The 20,276-nt window shown below is 38.7% G+C and overlaps 1 protein-coding gene across 5 annotated transcripts in view; it reads left to right on the forward strand.

The window, feature by feature from the left end:
• GRIP2 (glutamate receptor interacting protein 2) overlaps positions 1–20,276 on the forward strand; it is a 503,998-nt gene that overhangs the window by 248,516 nt on the left and 235,206 nt on the right. Inside the window, exon 1 of one of the 5 annotated variants that reach the window (XM_060766227.2) lies at positions 16,537–16,633. The exons of the other annotated variants lie outside the window; for them this stretch is intronic. Coding sequence (XP_060622210.2) covers positions 16,579–16,633 — 55 coding nt within the window. The 5' untranslated portion in view covers positions 16,537–16,578. Of the gene's footprint in view, positions 1–16,536; positions 16,634–20,276 lie in introns of those variants that run through there. 5 annotated transcript variants of the gene reach the window in all.

Raw genomic sequence — 20,276 nt, forward strand, 5'->3', positions numbered from 1 at the left:
ATGGTAACGTTATGTAGTAATTACTGCATTTATGAATTTAGCGCCGAAACATCATGATGTATTGAAACAAATGTGGATCCAGGCAGGAGGCATTGGATAATACAGAACGTTGGATGAGTGAAGGTTGGATAAGCGAGATTCTACTGTATCCTCTTTGGCTATAATATTACAATGATAATAATGAAATGAATGGCCACAGTGACAAAATATCAGGTCACTACTGTGATTGTTTTAAACAAACCATGTGTACAGACTTACATTCTCTCCCTCATATGCTGTCAAATATCCAGATTATGTCTTCTATAGTACTTCTGTACTAGACTCAACATAATCTTTTCTCATTTAAGAAGTAGAAAAAAAGATTCAAATTCTCAGTTTCCAGAATTTGTGAAATATTAGTCTTTTCTGTATTTAGTTGGCTAATGCCTATCAAAGGTGAAGCAAATTGATTTTTAAAAAAATACTTTAATATATTTTAATTACATATACAATATTGAATTATTAACAAACACTAAAATGAAAAAGGCAAAGAAAGGATATAAATAAATAAATACAAAAATATTCTAAGAAATGACAATCTACCACCTCCCCAAAGCACCCCTTCCTTTTTAATTACTTTGGTTTTCTCTCCACAGGTGCAAGGAATTTTTATGGACAAAATTACATGAATATTTGGGCAGCTTTTAATTCCCTTTTTGGCTGTTGTTGGTTTTGTTTTTTTCTGGCTTTCCTTTCTGCTGCAGCTTTAGTTAATCTGAGTTGTGGATGATTCATTTAAAAGAATGTGGCTCTGGCCACAATATTTCTCAATTATCTTGAGTCTTCTGTTTCGGTAATGTTCTGCCAATAGCAGTTAGAGTTATCTCCAATAACATTTCATTCATCAAATCAACAGTATGTATGTGTGTGCGTTTTGTCTTTCCATGTGAGGGAAGTGCATATCTGTTTGCGAGGTAAACACCTTCTATCTTTTGACTGGATATCATTCTCAGGCAGTTTTGCATAACATATGGCTCTATTAATATAATCTCAAAAAGGAAAATACAATCAGGAGGCTATTAGAGGTAATACATGAGGGAGGCATGACCACAGCCCGGAAAGTCATTTGTTTTCAGTAGTTGTAGTGAGAAGGACTCTTTCTTTAGCTTCCACAATAAATTGGCTATGAACGCAAGCGGCTATAATGCACATAAAGATAAGGCTAGCTTGATTTCCTATTTGCAAAGCCAATGAATTGTCAACTGCAAAAAACCTTTAGTAGCTGCCACTTTCTCATTATAAGCACATGCTTCTTCCTGGCTGAATCCATGTTGCTTTCAACTTCATATGCACAGGTTCTCAAACTACAGGTCATTTAACATCATCATCCTTGTTGCTGCTATGGTAGTAAAATGTCATGGAGCAAGGATGGGATTGCTGTGACCCCACAGATGTTGTGGGGCTGCAACTCCCAGTAATCCTTACAATTGACTATTTAGGACAATGCTGATGGGACTGGCTCCTTGGCACTCTCTGGGGTGCTACATGATTCCCATCCTGCCAAACTTTGTGGGATAGTTTTCATTGTTTATGAATTTCAAATAATTAAGAAACAATCAAACAATACAAGCAAATCCAACAATTCAATGGAATTTGGGCTTGGACTTAGAAGGTATCTTTGAATAGGAAAATATGAGTTCAACTTGAATACCAGAAAATATATTGTGAGTTAAAGTCCATGGGAGGTGGGGGTAATTGTTTCTTTAGATACAAATAATGTGCTTTAGAGTAGAATATTGAATAACCTAACAACAATTCTAGGAAAATGAAATATTCTTACACACATGTGGTTGTTTTTTGCACAAAAAATTATACATCACAGAAAAAAGGCTGCTACCTGCACTAAAAAATCTATTTTCTTCGGAAGGATCAGCATTTTCACTGTGGGATATAATACCAGTATTTCAACCCAGGAATATTAATCTCTGCACATAAAATGCTATTTTGTAAGCACAAATTTTACTCAAAACAAATCCCCCAATTCTGTTCACACGTTTGTAGCTTTTTCCACACAGGAAAATCCTGTGACTTGGCACTGGAATAGTATGTTCCTTGCAGAAAATTCTGCTTACTGCGTAGAGAGAATCCTTTTTTTGGCACAAAACAGACACATGTGAATTTTGCATATAATAAATATTGTACTGTGAAGATAAATCCAGCATTTTTCCTCATCAGGTTTCTCAACCCTTGAAAAACATATTTTGACCATTTTTGCATATTTCTGAAAATTCTTTTCACCTCTAACTGAGAGATTTTTTTCCAACCTAGAATACCCCCCCCCCCACCACCAATATTTTGTATGTTGTACTAGTTTGGGGAGATGCTGCACATGTTTTATCTTGGTCTCTGTGGCCTTCCAGATGTAGTTGGACTGCAGTTCCCTTCAGCCATACACAGTGTTGTCGCTGATGAGGAGAAATGAGAGGGGGGAAAAACAACTTCTGGAGAGCCACATGTTGCCCCCTCCTACCCATAGTGTATTAAATTGGCAGGGGGGATATTCTACACTATTCAAAGTTTGTCAGTCTGAGTGTGTTCTTGGTGCAGATGTTACTTGGTGTGTCTATCCAGATTTTCTAAATAAACAGACATAAATATGGGTGGTGGGAATTCATCACTTTCCCCTCCCCGGTTTTCCAGTGTTCTGAGTTCCAGGGAGAACCTGCAGGCATGTAGAGGGTTGCCTGCTTTAGATTATATCTCTCTGTGAGTGCAGCTGCACTATAGAATGTATGTAGTTTGACACCAGCTTAATAACACAGTTCAAAGCCTTTTGTCTTCTCTGCCGAAGAGTGCTGGTGCATCACCAAATGATAAATCCCCAAATTCTACAGAGCCATGGCAGTTAAGCTGAAGAGATCAGGAGAAGGTGGCGAGACTATACAGAAGATCTGTATAGGAAGGATAATAATATTGAGGATAGTTTTGATGGTGTGGTGAATGAATTAGAACCAGACATCCTGAGGAGTGAGGTTGAATGGGCCTTAAGAAGCATTGCTAACAACAAGGCAGCAGGAGACGACGGGATCCCTGCTGAACTGTTTAAAATCTTAAAAGATGATGCTGTCAAGGTGATGCATGCCATTTGCCAGCAAATATGGAAAACACAAGAATGGCCATCAGACTGGAAAAAATCAACTTATATCCCCATACCAAAAAAGGGAAATGCGAAAGACTGCTCAAACTTCCGTACAGTGGCCCTTATTTCTCATGCCAGTAAGGTAATGCTCGAGATCCTGCAAGGAAGACTCCAGCAATACATGGAGCGAGAGTTGCCAGATGTTCAAGCTGGGTTTAGAAAAGGCAGAGGAACGAGAGACCAAATTGCCAATATCCGCTGGATAATGGATAAAGGCAGGGAGTTTCAGAAAAACATCTACTTCTGCTTCATTGACTATTCTAAAGCCTTTGACTGTGTGGATCATAATAAATTGTGGCAAGTTCTTAGTGGGATGGGCATCCCAAGCCACCTTGTCTCTCTCCTGAGGAATCTGTATAAGGACCAAGTAGCAACAGTAAGAACTGACCACAGAACAACAGACTGGTTCAAGATTGGGAAAGGCGTATGGCAAGGCTGCATCCTCTCACCCAACCTTTTTAACTTGTATGCAGAACACATCATGCGATGTGCGGGGCTTGATGAATGCAAAGCTGGGGTGAAAATTGCTGGAAGAAACATTAACAACCTCAGATATGCAGATGACACCACTCTGATGGCCGAAAGCGAGGAGGAGCTGAGGAGCCTTCTAATCAAGGTGAAAGAAGAAAGCGCAAAAGCCGGGTTGCAGCTAAACGTCAAAAAAACCAAGATTATGGCAACAAGAATGATTGACAACTGGAAAATAGAGGGAGAAACCGTGGAGGCCGTGACAGACTTTGTATTTCTAGGTGCAAAGATTACTGCAGATGCAGACTGTGGCCAGGAAATCAGAAGACGCTTCCTTCTTGGGAGGAGAGCAATGTCCAGTCTTGATAAAATAGTAAAGAGTAGAGACATCACACTGGCCACAAAGATCCGCGTAGTCAAAGCCATGGTATTCCCTGTAGTAACCTACGGATGTGAGAGCTGGACCTTAGGGAAGGCTGAGCGAAGGAAGATCGATGCTTTTGAACTGTGGTGTTGGAGGAAAGTTCTGAGAGTGCCTTGGACTGCGAGAAGATCCAACCAGTCCATCCTCCAGGAAATAAAGCCCAACTGCTCACTGGAGGGAAAGATACTAGAGACAAAGTTGAAGTACTTTGGTCACATCATGAGGAGACAGGAAAGCCTAGAGAAGACAATTATGCTGGGGAAAGTGGAAGGCAAAAGGAAGAGGGGCCGACCAAGGGCAAGATGGATGGATGGCATCCTTGAAGTGACTGGACTGACCTTGAGGGAGCTGGGGGTGGTAACGGCCGACAGGGAGCTCTGGCGTGGGCTGGTCCATGAGGTCACGAAGAGTTGGAGACGACTGAACGAATGAACAACAACAATGGCAGTTAAAGTGGTATCAAACTGTCTTCATTCTACAGTGTAAATGCACCCCATGTCGGGAGTGCATCTCTGTCTTTTTGTGACTCTGTGGGAATGTAGAGTTCTGGATAGAACTTCTGTAAATCTGATAGCAGGCAAATATGGTGATCCCAGGGGAGAAGTCTCCACCTGTGGATAATCACAAGTTATAAGTTATTTTGAACTGATAATGGCATTTTTCCAGGCAAGGAAAAAGGGGAAGTTTGATGTCCTACCAAGACACTGTTTTTATGTCAGCAAGCACACAAGTGTTAGGGGTTAGAAAAAACACCCAATGCAGCTAGAAACCGCTGATGTGAACTTAACCAGAGAACTACCAGTTAATGTACTTTTAAAAACGTCTTTTAAGAAACACCAAGGTTAATAATAAATTTTGTGGAGTGGGTTGATTATGACACCTAAAAGCATTTACGCCCATCAACAGGTTAAAGTTTTGTTTTCCTTTGAAACCATAATAAAGGAATTTTCCTAGGACAAAGAAACAGAAAGTAGATATCTGAACTATAACACGTTCCCTTTTGCCTAGCAAGCAACATCATCATCAACAACAACAACTGCTGAAGGAAGGAAGTGTATCTTACTGCAAGATATATCAGTGACTTTAAGGCAAAATGGCAATGGAAGGCACATTTGTGGAGCCAGTTGGATTTAACTAAAGTTTGACAGAACTGAGAATTATAAGGCAAAAAGTAAAAGCAGAACTGAAAGAAATACATAATTCTCTGGCAAAGCTGACTAAAGAGCCAATTCAGACAAGCCTGAATTCGGTGAAACTGGAAGTCAAAACTCAACAGCAGACAGCAGGATTGGACAAACTTTCCCAGAAAGCTATACATAAAGATTTCATTTAAGAGATTGATAAGAGCTATCAAGAAGACCAGCTTGAAGCCAAAAATAAAAAATAAAAAAATAAAAATCTGCATATAGAAACAGTGGCTAACTTCATAAAATGGAAAAGTCATGATTGGGTTGTGCTGATGGACTTTTGACATGGGAACATCTATATACAATGAAAGGGAAGTAAAGATGAAGGGGTGGAGCTCCTGTATGGAGTGTTTCTGAATTTACAACAAATGGACAAGAAATGTCTACTGTCTATAACAATGGCTAATGAAGATTTATGAAATAACTAAAATCAACAAATGGGTTACGCTGACGGAGGAAAAGTATCTGCCTAACTCAAGAGAGATAGGGGATTTATTTATTAATATAAGATTTAGGGTTAACTAATTGTGGGACTTATGAGCTAGTAATATGTTATTAAATAAAGAAGTGTGATTATATAATACTCCTTAAAGGGAGTAAGCTAGTAAGAACTAAAAAATCATCACACACAGAGTGTGAGGTCTATAGATTAGATTAGTAGATTAGCTTTTCCATTTGTTCATTAGTTTTGCTTTTGTGTGTATGTTTTGTGTATTGGTTTGACTAATGTGTTTGATTTCATTTATTTGTATGATGGTATGTTTGTTTCATTGAATAAAAATTAATGTTTTAAAAAGACTTCTGAAAATCTGCAAAACTACAAGAACTGATAGGGAAAGGATGATGAAAAAAACAAGGGATAAAAACATGTCAATTTGCAGTCCAGATTATTTAGCATCCAAAAATGGAACTCTGCATGAATGCAGACCTCTCTCAAATATCTTTCCCCAAACATCCAGAATGCGTTTTCTTTTAGAGGAGAGGGAAAGTGATGGAAGAGTTATGGTATTAATAGAGACATGTTGTACTCTATGTTGGAAATCCGTAGATTGATGATGTTTTAAGATCATTTAAATTGAGAAATGGAGGCGCTATATGTGGTAGTTGTGACAAGGTGAAGGGAAGCACATTAAAAGCGTGGCGTGTCTTACAGACAGCCTCCATGGGTTCTCTTATACAGTGTGCTTCATTCATGTATCAAATGAAGATAAGTGTCCAAATAATAATGTCCTATATAGGTATTGCTGAATATCGATTATGATCCAATTTAACGTCTCTTCTTACAGTGATGAATGAAAGCATTCATCTTTTTTTGTCATTAGTTTCCTCCACCTTGCTGGAAACATTTCAAATACTGACCATGATGAATGGAAATAGTTCTTGTTGCAAAATAGCCTTTTAATATTCTTTTTTATTGAATTGCTGCTCCATTTCATTGTGATACAAAGGCAGCTCTTTTTTTGACTAACCGTGAATGAGATTCCTATTGTGCCATTCTACAGTAACTTCCTGAGGCTATGGGATATATGCAGTTTTTGTGTAGAGAGTGTAGAGACAGCTATTCACTTCTAGTATTTGGGTTAAAAGGTTTCTGCAAAATTTCCCCAAGTTTTCTTGTTACTATGCTTTAGTATGTATATGTGAGCGAAGGGGGTGATATCATTATTAAAAGAAGCAACCAAAATTGCATTTTGATTCCGTGTTATTGTAAGAGTTTTTTGCCTAACTTGGCCCTCAGGGTTTTCAGCATGACTGCAAGAGATCATGACTGAACTGAGTCAATTTGAAAGCATCATGGAAAAAATGCAAAATTGCACAATAAGTTGTGTTTTCAGATCTCAGTTATAGTGGGGAAAATGCCCTCTAGAGCCCCAAGGCTTGTTCTTTCAGCACTACATTATGTACCAACATTGTCTCTGCTGGACCAGTATCAGAAATTGTGCAGCTATCAGATAATGCATTATTGGGATATAATTACTAGGCAAAACTTTTCCTCTTTCCTATTTAGGGAGATATTATCCTTTCTAATCTCATGAAATGCTCTCTCTTTCTTAAAATGACAGAATTTTATAATCTTGTATTAGGAAAGGATCTCATTGGTCATCTAGTGTAACCCCTTGTAATATAAGAATATGCAAGAAAAAAAATTCCTGAAAGATGTTCATCCAGTCTATATTTAAATCCTCTTTCAGTCCCCTTGAAGGGAGATAAAGCAGGGTATAAATAAATATAATAATTATTATGAAGACCTAAAAAATGGAGAGTCCATCACATGTATTACTATTTCACACAGGGCTAAAATCAGCAGCATGCACTGATTTTGTCTAGGTCACCCTCTGAGCTGGCTAGCTCCCATCAGACAATGCCGGCGTGGCTCTGTGGGTGAAGTAGGGCAAAGCTGGATTCACATAAGTGGACTTACATTACCAACTGCTTTCTCTCACTCTCAGAGGTGCTTTTACAAGACACTTTTGTACACTGATCCAGACTAACACAATGATGTTCTTGTTCAACCAGATGATAATGTGTACCTTTTCCAGTTCTTAACAACAAATGGATTCAGGTTGTGTTATATTTGTCATCCAGAGAACATGGCCAGTGAAGTATGTAGAATGAGTTGTTTTGAAAGAAAAACAGGCATTGATAGCATTTCTTAAAAGCAGATTGGGGGGGGGGGGGGGGGATAACAGTTTATAAATCAAATCTGATTGAAAAATAAAGGTTCAATATTTGTCAATCAAATAAGGATAAGGTGAACCTGCAAATAGTGAACCTGCAAATAGAAAAATGTATTTCTTTACTTTCTATGTTGTAAGCCATGTCTCGAGAATAATTATAAGTTTTCACAACCCTGTGCATTGTAAATTTGTGAAATGTGAAATTTGTGAAATGTATATATTACATTACCTATCATCTTCTTAAAAGCAATAAAAAGATAACATTGCAGCAATAGGGAGGCTATAAACTGCTGACCTGTGCAAAAGTTTTATTGATTTTCTTTAATAAAGGTTTACTCATGCATAACTGTTTCCAACTGAGGCTTTGATACAGTATCCAACCCTTGAGACCCCATAATCCACAGAGGAACATTTAGGTGCTCTATTGATAGATGGCCTTGAGAAACAGGAAAGCTATACTGGACAGGTTAAAATAACAGGACGGAGCTTGTTCTCTGTGAGTTCTCCCTTGCAAATAATCTGCTCTTTTTATCTCACTCTGAGTTTTTAATCATTTTATTGTACATACATATTGTACTGTCATTGTGATTGTTTATTGCATTCTTATGTGTCGTGTACATTGCTTATTGTATTCATATGTTTTTGCATTTTATTATGATGTGGTTTGCTTCTTAGTTTTTATTTTATTGTATTTTATTTTATTGTAATTTGTTGTTTGGACTCAGCCTCATGTAAACCGCCCTGAGTCCCCATTGGGGGAGATGGTGGTGAGGTATAAATAAAGATTATTATTATTATTATTATTATTATTATTATTATTATTATGACTGCTCTGAGTACTAATTTAAGACTATTTGTAAGGTGGTAAAAAACAGAAAAAGAAAATAAGCAATAAAAACATAAGAGCAATTCTGTCTTCAAGAACAGAGCACATTATTTACATGCAGAAAGCCAGGTAGCTCCAGCTGAAAAGGAAGCTGGTGTGTGAGTGAGTGTGTGTGTGCACACGCGCACAGATGTGAAGTCTGCAAGTGTAAGCTGCTTCCTTTGTCAGTCAGGGAAAAAAATCAATGCTAGGCTAGAGGGCCTCAGTACAAGTCTTTTTTGGGGGTGCAGTTTATTTATTTATGTATTTATTTATTTACTGTATTTGTATACTGCCTTTCTCAGCCAATTGGCAACTCAAAGCGGTTTCCAACAAATTAGTATACATAAAACATAATAGATAAAAAACATTAAACAGTATAAGAACATCACAAAAACAATAAAAGCAACATCATCAGCGTCTCATTTCTCTGTGTTCTCTGTGACAGTTAATGATGGTACTCAGGATCACCCATTACCATTCAACTCATGACTAATACGTTGCCTTCACCTCATAAAGCACCATGTAAAGTTGCCAGATAGAATAAGAGACACTAGTTGCATAGAAGAGGGAGTTTCAACAAGCATTTTTGTCATGTAAGCAACTGACATTCCTCCTGCTATACAACCATTAGAGGGACAAGAGCCAACTGTTATGTTCCCACCCAAATAAAACACATCAGTGTCCAAGGTTTTTACAATCTTAAAAGTAAGCTGGAAAACATTGAAAATGGGTGATTTAAGATATTACGATTAGAGCCAGTGTGGACTACAGGTCTGGATAACAGGTTTTGAATCATCATCTGACCATTGAAACCTACAAGGTGGCCTTGGACAAGTTATACTTTTTCAGCATCAGAGGAAGACAAAAGGAAACATTTTCTGGAAAAAAAATCTTGCCAATAAACCCTTTTGATAGATTCACCTTAAGGTCATTGTTAAGTCAGAAACTACTAAACACACACAGCAACAGGTATTACCATATTTGAAGGAATGACTCAAAAGATTTCTGGGAATGGGAGACCAAGCAGAACGTTTTCAAGCACATTAAAGCAGTCAGTTCTCAGAGAGATGGATATGTCTAGGTGTTTAGATCCTACCAATTAGAAGAAGGCATATTTTGAAATCAAAACCATTAATTTGGGTAGTTATAACACTGAGTTCATCCTGGCACTTTCCTCTCACAGATCATAACTCCTTTTCTTATTTTGATTTCAAAATAATTTCCAAGCAGATTGTAATGCTTGTTTTATTTCTATTCCATGGAATCCAGACCCATAAGGCAATGTGAGGCTTTTATGGCATTGTTACTTCTGATGACCCAAAGAGTGTAATTGGGTCTGAGATTTAATTTCTTGTATCTGGGCCACAGTGGCTTATATGATTCCTAGTGCTATCTCTTTACAGTTCTGTTTAAGAGCCAAATTTAGCCAAGGCACTTGTAGCTCTTACAAAGAAGTATAGATCTAAGCTCTATTTGTATCACATTTCATATCTAAAAATAATAGCTGAGTGTGCTGCATAGAGCTCATATGGTTTCTTGCCCCTTTCAGTTAAATGGCAGTAGCTGGAAGTTGGAAGAAAGCCAAATGGTCACTAAATCCTGGAGTTGTTGAGCTGGAAGGAGCTGTGACAGCATCTAATTGAGGTATTGGGAAAGCTGTCAGTGTTTCTTTCTCCTGCATACAAATGCTTTAAACCTGATATTCCTTCCACCCCAAATATAAAGAAACATGTAACTTTGGGTTGCTATTTTCCCCCCATTTGTACCAATTATGTAACACACTAATGAAGAATGAATATATAGGGAATGCAATTGCAAAGAAATGGATTCAAGAACATAGAACTCTAGGTTTTTTATTAGTTCTGATTTTGTTTGGTTTGATTTCTTGCATTTGCCTTTTGCTTTCATTGGTGGCAGTGGAAGCTCAGCATTCACATGATTGTACACACTAAGATTAAAAATTTGTCTGGAATACTGTTGGACACCACTAGTATGAAATGAATTGTGCAGTAGTTGCAGTTTCTCCGAGATTTCATACATATTATCCCTAGCCCAGTTAGCTTTTCTACAAGTGCACACACAACATACACACACACACGCACACACACACAAGTCTTAACTTTTAACTGAGTTAGGGTACTAATGGATGGTTGTGCAACAGGTGAGCCCAAGGCCATAACACTCTTAGGCTATTGTTTGTACAGTTGTGGAACCCAATGTACTTACACAAGCATGTATTTATACAATTTTAAAAGTGTATAGAGAGGCAGTATGGTGTAATGATGGGAATGTAAAGCTATATCTCCAGAAGACCAGGGTTTAGATCTCTCTTAGCCATGGAAATGTAGTCATGAAAGTTATACACTCTTATCTTGAGAGGAAAGCAGTGGCAAATCACCTCTGAATAAATCTTAACCAAGAAAACCCTATAATAGAGTTACCATACATTAGGGTTGACTTGAAGACCCATAATAGCAAGAAGATCTTGGCCCACTGGCTTTTAAGTTCTCAAGCCCTCCATGGACAAATCTGTCACTTCTGATTTTCCCCACATTTGAATGTTTACATCATAAGTTATTTCATCCTGAATATAAAGCATATTGTACATCAGGGCAAAATCCTATCAGAACCAAACTCAGATTGAATTGTCACACTTCCTTAATACAGTATGAAACTTTGCCATGGGGCAGTTTGTCAGTTCAAACTGTAGTATGCTAAAGGCAGAACTGTGAAGGAGAAGGCTAACAGAACAACCATACTGAATACAGTTTCAAATGAAAAGAACTCCTGCAGTGCACTGATTCCAAACTGCAGAACTCTACCCAAGGAAGCAAGCCTAGACTCCTCTCTGTTAGTCATTTTATGTGAGAAGGCTTTTGACCATGGACTGGCAGCTGAGGAAGGGACTTTTAATGCAGGAAGGATGTTCTATTTTTTTAATTAATGTGCTTTTTGTTAACTTATAATCTGTGGTTTAACAATATATTTTATTTAATTGTTATTTATTATTTTAACATCATATGTTTTTTGCATATGTATTTTTAGTCTTGGTGTCAGCTATTTTGAACCTCAGCTTTTGGAGGATGGTAAGATATTAATTCAAATAAATAAATATATTTTTATTTAATGTTTAAAAGGAACTCTTAAGCTTACAATTTAGGATTCTGTGCCCTTCTTAAATACATCTGATAATCCAAATGGTTTCTTTGCACACCCGGTTTCATTTCATTTTTTAAAAATAACTTTCAAAGTTTGCTTTTGGCTGTTTCAAGGCATATTATGCTTCTATGTAATAGTAACCAAAATGAGTCTGCATTTTAATATCCCTGCTGTGAACCTAACTTCTAAAAGCCACTAGAAGATATGTTATGATAATTAAATGTAGCATTGTCATTCCAGTGCCACACATCCCTGAAACCAACTGGTATATAAAAGTATTTGAGATGTTACAGGTGGTTGATAGTTGTTATGTCTGTTGTATGGAGGAGCCTTATGACTACATGTGCATTCATGAGCACCAGGCAGGATTGATAGTCATATGGTGTTCCAGATGTTTTTGCACAGAAATTCGCCATTGACTATGCAGGCTTATGCTGATGGGAGCTGCAGGCCAAAAACATCTGGAGGACTGCAGGATTCCTACCGTGAATGTAAAATTTAAGATAGATTCTGTATGCCACTTTGAACATTTCCCAATGTGTTTTATCATGACCATTTAAAAATCTCTTCTGAACATCTGGGTACTTTGCTATTTTTATTATTTTCACAATCAGTTTTATTTCTCCAGGGGTCTGTTGTCTATAAATAGAAAGCATTTCTTTGTTTCCAGCATATGTTATGTTGATTTCAAAACATAATCAATTTGGGTCTTTAAATAGATGAGGGAAGTATTATTGAGCCTTTATTCATGTTTATCACCCATGTGATACCTATCCTCCAGTTTCCTGTCTGGCCAAGGGTATGGCCCTAACTAGACAAAATTTCCAAGATCTCTCTAAGCTTACAAAGTTGTGTAGAATTCAACCTTCTCTCAACCTAGGGGTCTTGTAAATTTCTTGGGACCATTCTTAGGTATGCTGACGTCCATAAATTTGTTCTTGCACAACAAATAATGTTGCCTTTTTTGTCCCCACAACATAAATGGTAGTTTCCAAAAACTATGTGCAGTTTGGGCATATTTTATGCAAAAACTACATGTGGTTTTTGAAGTTCTTCACAGAAAGTACCACAAAAAGTAATCATAATTACTCATATACTCATCAGGACTAAACTGAACCATTGATTTAAAAAATGACAGATCTATTATTCATCGAATTTAGGCCAAAAGTTGGTGTGATTCTGGATTTCAGCTCTGGCCCTCTAGATATTTAAAGATTGCAATTGCCATGAACTGATGGCCTCTTCTAGCTTCCCCAAAAAGATGAATTGTAAGCCGCCCCCCCCCCCCAAAACGAGAGGGCTGCCATTACCCACCAGTTTTTTAAACAATTGCTTGAGACAATGAAATATAACTTTTGCTACTGTGCATATTCAGGATAGCACGTAGTAGCTGAATAAAGCAATGTAAAATGCATCACATCCACTATTTATGCTCCATTCATGCTCATAACCTCATGGGCTGATACTTCTTTTTTTTCCCCTAATTAGTTCTTTAAATAATTAGTCACTAGATGCAGGCAATAATCCTTTGTTTGGGGACTTTTGTCCTAATAAGTGAGTCTACAAAAAGCTCAAACCCTCTGCCTAGCTTAGAGATTGTCTCCTTCTGTATTATGACTCTTACAACAGATTGCTGCAGTCTGTTAAGAGCTGGCATAGATGAATCTCCCAGCTCTTTTTTCCCTAACTGAAAAAAATCTCAAATTTGTTCCATCAGGTTTATGAAAAAGAGCATGTATTTATTAAACACGTATTGGAAAACAAAGTGAATGAAATCTTTGCTGATTTACATTGATCAAATTCCTCCTAAGTCATGGTTCAAGATAAAAAAAATTGTGTCAGAAGAAAAAAGGGGGTAGCTGTAATTCAGCATTAAAAATGGCTGAATACCCTAGTATTTTGAAAACAACCTTTCATGAATGAAACTATCAAAGTCTTCTGTTTGAGTGGATAATGGGACAGTTTTGCTTTCCACCTGATTTTTTAAAATGCTGTAAGGTTGATTTTGTCTTGTTTTTGGAGAATTTTGGAAAGGTTTTGTTTTTTTAATAATGTTATTGAAATTCCCTGTCATCCCAAGTTAGCAGTACTATTGGAACCCAAACTGAAAAATCAAGTGCTTGAAGGGAGGTTGTTCAAGCCTCCCTTCTGCATGAAGTTAGTTTTTCCTCAAGAACCGGCCAGATTTAGGAAAACACCTTGTTGTTTATTTGTTCAATTGCTTCTGACTCTTCGTGACCTCATGGACCAGCCCAGCCAGAGCTCCCTGTCGGCTGTTGCCACCCCCAGCTCCTTCAAGGTCAAGCCAGCCACTTCAAGGACACCATCCATCCATCTTGCCATTGGTTGGTCCCTCTTCCCTTTTGCTTCCATTTCCCCCAGCATCATTGACTTCTCTAAGCTTTCCTGTCTTCTCATTATATGGCCAAAGTACTTCATCTTTGCCTCTAATATCCTTTCCTCCAGTGAGCAGTCGGGCATTATTTCCTGGAGTATGGACTGGTTAGATCTTCTTGCAGTCCAAGGCACTCTCAGAATTTTCCTCCAACAGCACAGTTCAAAAGCGTCTATCTTCCTTTCCTCAGCCTTCCTTATGGTCCAGCTCTCACATCCATAGGTTACTCCAGCAATACCATTGCTTTAACTATGCGGACCTTTGTTGCCAGTGTGATGTCTCTACTTTTCACTATTTTATCGAGATTGGACATTGCTCTCCTCCCAAGAAGTAAACATCATCTGATTTCCTAGCTGCAGTCTTGTGTCTGCAGTCATCTTTGCACCTAGATATACAAAGTCTCATTGTCTCCATGTCCCGCCCCCCCCCCCCCCCCCCATTTGCCAGTTATCAATCAGTCCGGTTGCCATAATCTTGTTTTTTTATGTTTTACTGCAACCCAGTTTTTGCACTTTTTTCGTTCACCTCAGCTCTTCCTCGCTTTCAGGCATCATCTGCATAACAAAGGTTGTTAATGCTTTAACTCCAGCCTTAAATTCATCAAGCCCCACATATTGCATGATGTGTTCTGCATACAAGTTGAATAGGTAGGGTGAGATTATACAGCCCTGCCATACTCCTTTCCCAATCTTGAACCAGTCTGTTTTTCCATGGTCTGTTCTTACTGTTGCTACTTGATCGTTATACAAATTCCTCAAGAGACAGGCAAGGTGGCTTGGTATCCCCATACCACCAAGAACTCAATGGAGGCCCAGGTCTCTGCTGTGAGCAGATCTGCGTTTTTCCATCTACGTCAGGCGAGGTGACTGGCTCCCTTCCTATCTAGGAACGACCTGGCTATGGTGATCCAGGCAACGGTCATCTCGAGGCTTGACTACTGTAACACCCTCTACATTGGCCTTCCTTTGTCAGTGATCTGGAAACTGAAGCTGGTGCAAAATGCGGCGGCTCGTCTTCTTGCTGGGGTGCCAGCGAGGTGTTGTATCACCCCAATTCTACAACAGGTGCACTGGCTACCGATTGAGTACCGGATTACTTTCAAGGTGCTGGTATTAACCTTTAAGGTCTTATATGGTCTGGGGCCGGTGTACCTGAGGGCCCGCTTATCCCCCTACCAACCCCAGAGATTACTTCGGTCCAAAGACCAAAATTTGCTTGAAGTCCCCAACATCCGGACTTACCATATGTCCTCTACTAGGCAGAGGGCCTTCTCAATTGTGGCCCCTTATTTATGGAATGCCTTGCCAGTTGAAACCCGAACCATCCAAGAGCTACTTGCTTTTCGGAAAGCCTGTAAAACCTTTCTCTTCTGACAAGCTTTCGATGGGTGATTAACTCGGGACTATGTCTGTTCTTGGTTTATTGTATTTTAACGTTAATTGTATTGTTTTAATCTACTGCTATAAACCGCTCCGAGCCAAATTGGGAGTAGCGGTATACAAGTCAAATAAATAAATAAATAAATACATAAATAAATAAATAAACAAACTTGCCACAATTTATTATGATTCACATAGTGGATCATAATACCATATTAAGGTAGAAAGAAGGAAATAGGTTTTGTTTTCTATTGATTATTAGTATGTCGGTATTTGAACCGGAACAGTGAAATATAACTTCAGTATTTTATGCAAAACAACAACTCTGGTGCTCTCCAAATCTGTGACTGCCTTTATCCCTTTTCTCTTATTTGCTGACAACTTTACCAGGAGGTTGATAGTTCCTCTTTGTAATCTTTTTGAGAGTTATTCTTAAAGGGAGACACTTACAGATAAAAATAACCCTACAGTTGCTAATGAGTTATGTTAATGTCATAGAGGATTCTTGGGATGCTAGAGAAGTGTTTGCCTGTGTATGGCTGCATGCTGTTTTCAAAGGGGGAGAACTACGAATGTAGAGAAACAATTTCCAATTTCATTTGGTCTGAAATTTCCACGAAGTGCAGTCCCGAGGAATTCCTAAGAAAGGAATGTGTCCCATCCTCTCTGCCCTCCCTCACTCTCATTCCTTCTGCTAGGACATGAAGCACAACTCCATTTCACAGTAATCATAAATTAATTTAAAGCCGGCAGCCCATCGCAGAGTCAGGCAGAGGTGTTGAGGGAGAAGCCGTTCAGAGCCATGTGAGCCCGGCACTGTCAAAGACAGCGATCCAGGGAAGATGTTTGCTGTTTCTCTGAAGTGCCGGCTTGGGGTGGTCAGGCGTCGGAACAAAGGTACTGGGGACTGGGGCAGGGAGGGTTGAAGGAGCACCCCAGGACTCATTGACAGAGGGTAACTCAGAGAGGAGCAGCCAGACAGATGGACTTATTTCCAGTTTAAATGTTTTCCTTCTTTTAGTAGCCAGACAAATGGGAAACTAGGTTGCATTGTACTATCTGCTTGTTATATGTGTTCAGAAAGGGAGGAGGAGGAGGAGAATGGATTTACCAATCCCTCCAGGAATACAATTCCAGAATAATTAACTCAGGCACTTACTAATGCTAGTTGCAGGTACACGTCATATTAACACTGGATCTTAATACATGTCTGCATTCGCATTTTACAAAGTGGGTTTATTTGTATTTTAGATGGAATTGGACAGATTGTTTATTTTACAGTATTGCTTGGTACTGCAAGTTGATGCAGAGTTGTTTTCACAGACGCCTGGGATAAGAGAAGAGGGCTTGTGTGTGGGTTGTTATTATTTGGGGCAGAGAGACATGTCTGTGTAGAATGGTTGCAAAGAGATGCTGTCAGAAATCAAAACTGAAATCTATTTTAAGGACTTTATCACATGAAGGAGACAAACACATAAGGAAGGAAGTCTCAAAGGTTGTTGCACTGCTCTGTTCCTCCCTGTGATAAACCTGTCCCTCACTATTGATGGGAAATCCCATCAATTCCTGCAGATTGCATCATGTTTCCATCACTTACCTGGTGCATTGATACGATGTCAAGGGACAGGATTCTCCTCCTTTCCCATTCTCCCCCACCCAGACAACATTTTAAAAATGTTAACTTTAATTTCATTAAAAAATTTAAATATTGCTGAAATTGCAAAATTGTTTATTAAAAAAAATATAGAGCAGCATGGCCATTCGTTGGACCAGATAGTGCTTGTGATCTCATCAAACTGTATGATTCTAAGTACGAGATGGTGGGCTTATGAGGTTATGCAGAAGTAAGGAGTGAGGGGCCACAGATTGGCTAATCAGTACAGTTACCTGAATGAAAAGGTGTGTGACAGGGAGGGTGCTCATTCCACTATGTTACCACTATTTGTAATCATGCAACTGTTATGGAATATCAGCTTTGTGTGATAAAGTCCTAAGTCTCAAAACAGTCATGCAATTTTTTTTGGTATTTGTGTTTACTTTCCTTAGTATCCCAGCTACACAAAACCCAGTACATTGTATATGTGGAAGTGAATTGGTAGGTTCTGCTTGCAAATATTTAAAGTCTAGACGCATTGGCAGGGGACAGATCTCAGAACCTTTCTGTCGATACAATTCAATTCATAACCTTCTGATATGACTGTTGTGCACTGCTCACCACACCTGATCATTGTGGCCGGACTCCTATCCTTCCACAAAACCTTCCTAAAATCTTTCCATAGATTGGAAAGCCTTAAAGGATACTTTGGATGCAGCTAGGCCTGTGAGATACATCTGTAACACTCAAAATCTGTAACACCAGCCTACATCTCATAAAGGAACATGAAGTACTAAGATACACACACATGCACATACACACACACACACACACTTACAGACCTTTTATAGAATAAGGATTAGCTTGTCATAAGCCACCTTAACTGTAGGATGAGTGTTATTGATTTCCTGAAAGGTACATGCTCAGCTTATTTTCCTTGTTTATAGCAAGCCTTAGTGTCTGATGTAGAGCTTTGATCCAGCCTGTTATCTTGAAACCCATTTAAGGAAAAAGCAGTCTTTGAACTTCAAGTGGGATAAAGAGACCTCTTCCCCAAATGATCACATTCATCATATGAAGACAAAGGTGTTGAGATGCAAAAGGAGACTGAGCTCCTAAACCTTTAATCCTTGACCAGGAAGGAGAATTAAGTAGATATCCCTTAAATAATAGCACTGTGCAGCACAATTTTGTTCCTGGGTTTTAAATGTCATTTCCTAATTGGTTCTATCACAAAAACATGAAAAAAGTTTATTAAACTGCAAAAAAACTTTTCTTTTTTGTGGGACATCCTGCAGCACATTTTCCTATAGCTTTTCAATGAGTATCTCATAAGAGTCTCAACTAATTCAGCATTGTTTGTGACAGCCACAAAAACAAAGTTCCTGGAGTATACCAACTACTTTCAAAGTAGCTGCACAGTTAAACAATAAATAACACTTTCAAACCAGGAATAGTTGTTTTCAAAAAATTGTTACATACTGTAGTAGAATCTAGCAAGTTCCTACTTGACGTTCTCCTCTCCTATCCTCAGGTGTAAAAGTAATTCTAGTTTATTTTCAAAGTGAGTGTGGCCAAAGCTTGGACAAATTTCTGAAACTTCTTGCTCTCCAAGAAGGTACCTCCTATCTGGAAAGAAGCTGTAGTTTCTCAGAGGGGAATTACAAGCAAACTCTCCCATGTCCAAAGGTGCTTTGTCCCCTTGTTTGACAACTTTTCCTGTCTCATCCTGTAATTATATAGTTAATGCTGTCCTGTTAGGTTAGCCTGGGAGATGGCTAGAAGTGGCACAAGAATCACTTTCCTGTCTGCAAAATCTCAAATACAAACCTTAGCTGAGAGCTTCACACTCCTATGATACGAGATGCTCACCCCACCTCCCCACCCCCATCTGAACTGATGGCGGTAAAAGGAGAACAGCTCAAACTGGGTCATTGATCATTGCTGTGTGAGGGAAGATACTTTGACCATTATATTTTTCAGTGCTCCTGTTTTGTATACTTTCTGTTATTACTGATGTGCTGTGTAGGTAAGGGAAAGACAAGCCCCCTCCGTCTGTTTCAAATCCAATTCATTGTCATTGTCTACTGAAACCAAGTCCTCCCCCCTCCCCTCCCCAGCTCCTCTTCAAGAGTTCTGTACTGCAGGGAAAGGATTTTGAAATAAAACCCATGACCAAATTAATCCTGATTATCTTCTTCAGTACTATAATAGCAGGAATATATTTTCATTCACTACTAGAACATATGGGCATATTTCAGAGTTATTCATAGGGAGAGCTCCAGAAGGATTGCCTTAGCATTTTTCCTCCCATTTCATCCTACTGGCAGCTCTTTGTCATCTGTTTGCACAAATGGCATAGAATTGTAGTAGTGCGGGGAGGCTCCATGTTGGCATTCTCATTCAGTGCAATACCCATACATAGCCTGTCTAGGATGTATTTTTTCCAATAATTCAGCAGAAGATCACATTGAAGTTTGCATCTGGGGATACTTCATTCTGTTGAAAAATGAGAAAATTGAGGAGGAACTCATTTTGACTATTTGTGATGACCACTTTTTGTATTTGGTTTAGATGGAAGTGTGTAAATTTGTGCATTGTTCCTTGCATGGTTCTGTAAAAAGAACACTATTGAAGTGTTGCCTTGTAGTTAAACTAGTGGGACTGGATGGTTTGTTCACACCTTTGAGGTTATGCTTTGCTTCCCCAAGGGGGGAAAAGGCCAATTTTGCAAGAATCAGGAATTCAAAGTATATCTTGTAGAAATTACAAAAGCCACAGCACCTCCATGCCATTTTGCATCTTGACTTTCATCTGGAAGTAAGCTCTCTCTAGAGAATTGGAGTGTCCTGAGACGTGATCTTTCAATCACTTCTCAAATCTCATCAAAACTTCCCAAAATTAGACCATGCTTCAGCTTCATATGCATATCTCAGTGGAAGTAGT

The sequence above is a fragment of the Anolis sagrei genome, chromosome 2 (assembly GCF_037176765.1).
Source record: "Anolis sagrei isolate rAnoSag1 chromosome 2, rAnoSag1.mat, whole genome shotgun sequence".
NCBI classification, from domain to species: domain Eukaryota; kingdom Metazoa; phylum Chordata; class Lepidosauria; order Squamata; family Dactyloidae; genus Anolis; species Anolis sagrei.